This window comes from Anneissia japonica, unplaced genomic scaffold, assembly GCF_011630105.1.
Source record: "Anneissia japonica isolate Jap-2015-1 unplaced genomic scaffold, ASM1163010v1 scaffold3782_len1007564_cov172, whole genome shotgun sequence".
Lineage (NCBI taxonomy): Eukaryota > Metazoa > Echinodermata > Crinoidea > Comatulida > Comatulidae > Anneissia > Anneissia japonica.
In genome coordinates, this window is record NW_022716546.1 from 205,582 (window position 1) to 208,694 (window position 3,113).

General features: G+C 38.3%; 1 protein-coding gene across 1 annotated transcript in view; it reads left to right on the forward strand.

The window, feature by feature from the left end:
- The window catches only part of LOC117109718 (putative leucine-rich repeat-containing protein DDB_G0290503), an 8,499-nt gene that overhangs the window by 2,038 nt on the left and 3,348 nt on the right, over positions 1–3,113 (forward strand). The window contains exon 2 of the mRNA XM_033252105.1: positions 2,763–3,104. Within this exon, the coding sequence (XP_033107996.1) occupies positions 2,763–3,104 (342 nt within the window). The remainder of the gene's footprint in view (positions 1–2,762; positions 3,105–3,113) is intronic.

The following is a 3,113-nucleotide window of genomic DNA, read 5'->3' on the forward strand; positions in this document are numbered from 1 at the left end:
CTAGCAGTAGTGTACAACAAAGCTTTATTACAGCCAACAAAACAACGGTCCGATCAATCCAAGATGGAGTATCGAGAGACCGCCCATAGAGGGCGCCTAATCAAATCACAGTGTGTCAACACTGGCGTTGGCGGGCCGGATTTTGCCCGCGGGCCGTGGGGTTGAATAACGGGGCACTGTATAAAACATTTTAAAAGTTTGTTTCATTTGTGAATTGAATTGAATAGTGGTATTTTGCAGTGTCAAGAATCCCGTAATTTGGTTATGGTTACAATGGACCATTCCGCTGAGGCCCGCCTATTGGATATTGTTGCCAAGAAGTTGCCAAAATGTACGCACGCAAACACGTGTGTTTGTGGGACAACACGTGTGCTTGATATACACGCGCGCGTATTCGTAGCTCTGTTCTGATTGGTCAGTTGGTAAGTTTGATTGACACCCCGGAAAGGTCCATGACGTTTACGTCTGAACATCTTACAAACGACTAGTCCGTCGCTCGCTGCAAGTGTGTGTGGAAGAAGCGGTTTGGCGCAGTGGGAATGGTTTAGTTTCCCAATCTCGAAGTCGAGGTTTCAGTCCTTCGCTGTGCATTTCGCTTATAGACCTTAGCGTGATTTTTCAAATCTTAAATCCATAAATCCAAGACCAGTCTTTTAAGATACAGAAATGTGATGTTGTTCAGTTTGCTTTTTATCCTTTTGCTAGCTTTTTAAAGTTTTGTATAATAATACTAGCCTACCTAGTATTAATAATAATAATAATTATTATTATTATTATAACGATGATGATGGTGCTGATAATTGATAATGATACTAATAATATTAAAAATCGAAGAAAATTGGGCTAAAGGCGAAAAAGAAAGTTGTGATTTGTTGATCACAATTATTATAGTAAAGTTAAAGCTTAGTAAGCCATAGTTAGGCCTAAGTTATCCTGGATATTAAATAGATCCCTGATAAAAGATCATGAGAAATTTGTTGGCGCTTCATTTTGACTATAATGGTGATTTGATGATGATGAATTTTACTATATAAAAGTGTTATTTCCGGCCATCTAGGGGTACTATTTCCTTAAATTTTCTCGTCTTAGCCCCAACCATGGTGGGGCTGAAGTGGTTGTAAATCACAGTTTTGAAGTATATAAAGTACATACAGTAGTCAAAGACAATTTTTTAAAGCTTTGTTTCTATGGTATATCACATATATCAATAAGACGTTTGCCGAAAATCCCTGATAAAAGATCATGAGATTTTTTTTTTTTGGCGCTTCATTTAGACTAATGGTGATGTGATCAAAGTGTCATTTCTGGCCATTTAGAGGTACTATTTCCTCAAATGTTCGCACCTCAGCCCAACCATGGTGGGTCTGGGGTGGGTATCGACCCTTCCCTGGGTATGACATTAAGCTCCATCGAGTCGGCACCTGACTCAGAGTATGTCTTAGTGACTGCTGAGGTGAGGGTGCATAAATTTGTTTTAGGATTTGATCTGGTTTTTTATGTCCATTTTTCGTGATTATATTTTTTTGGATAAAGAATGCTTTGAGCAGTTGCGGATTCAAGGACCCCCCTCCCCTCTAAATTTTGTTAATGGAAATAAAAAAAGAGAAATATATATATAAATTTAAGTCTGGGAGTGTAATTTCGGCCATCTAGAGGTGCCCTAATTATAAATTTTCTTACATTACCCCCAACCATGGTGGGGCTGAGGTGGGTCGTTCCTCAGTCTGTGAAAGTCCCTTCTTGGCTCACCTCTCTTTTAAATTTCTGGATCCGACACTATTGATTTATTATATAACTATTGTTAGGCTTACTAATATTATTTATGATGCGTCTATTGCAATTTTCATTTTATCCTCTCAAAACAGTCCTGAAAACGTTTAGAGTGCGCACTTCACAGGGGGATTCTCTATGGGCCTTCGTGGCTCGGCAAGTATTTACGATAAATTTGTATTGCAATCATCACCATACATTAGTAGTACATGTACTGTACTATACAATTAATTAGATAACTACGCCATTAGTAATGAATATAACACGCAAATATAATGCAGGTCTCCCTCCAAATTTAGACCACCTCCAATTAGAAACCACTATTCTGTGGTTCCAAATTAAAAAATGCCTTTTATCTTTATTATTCTAATTAGAGACCAAGCTGCTAATATTATTATAAATTGAGACCAAAGCTGCTATAGACCATCTAAACCATGGAACCATGGGTCCTAAATGTGGTTTTAATTGGAGGGATACATGTATCAGGTACTGAGTACGCCATTTTTCAGCAATTTTCAGTGAGTATACAAGATATAATAATAAAATAATAAAAGTCATAAAGGCCAATAAAATATCAAAACAAATTATTATACACAACATTTTGTAGTTCGCTAAATATTTTTCCTCAGCCAAATGTAAAATTATCATTATTTTAGGTAGACTATTTAATAAAAATCTTAAACTTGTAAATTACTCTACACTATCAAGGTAAAATTACAATCTATGATATTGCATTTCAAATAATATATTGTATGATTGATCCCTGTTCGCATTCAGCTTGACCATGTTCCATGTGGCTTGCAGAATATGACATTGCTTGCGTTCTAGCGGCATTTAGTCCACCCACAAAGCATTCGCCAAATTGCTCTGATTGCAATTGTTACTATATTTATAGCGGAAATGAATACTCACATACTTTCAATTTTGACTTCAGAAAAACTAAAATTTATTCCAAAGAAACATTTGACTACCCCTGTGTTGGATTTCTACAGGTAGTCGTGATAGACAAACAGGACAAGGTGGACCTGGCAGACCTGAACCTGAATTTGGTAGACCAGGACAAGGTGGTCCTGAACCTGAACCTGAATTTGGTAGACCAGGAGGACAAGGTGAACCAGGACAAGGTGGGCCTGAACCTGAACCTGAATTTGGTAGACCAGGACAAGGTGGACCTGAACCTGAAGCAGAATTTGGTAGACCAGGAGGACAAGGTGAACCTGAACCTGAATTTGGTAGACCAGGACCTGAACCTGAACCTGAATTTGGTAGACCAGGGCAAGATGGACCTGGTAGACAAGGAGGGCAAGGTAGACCTGGTAGACCAGAAGGCCAAGGTGGTCCTG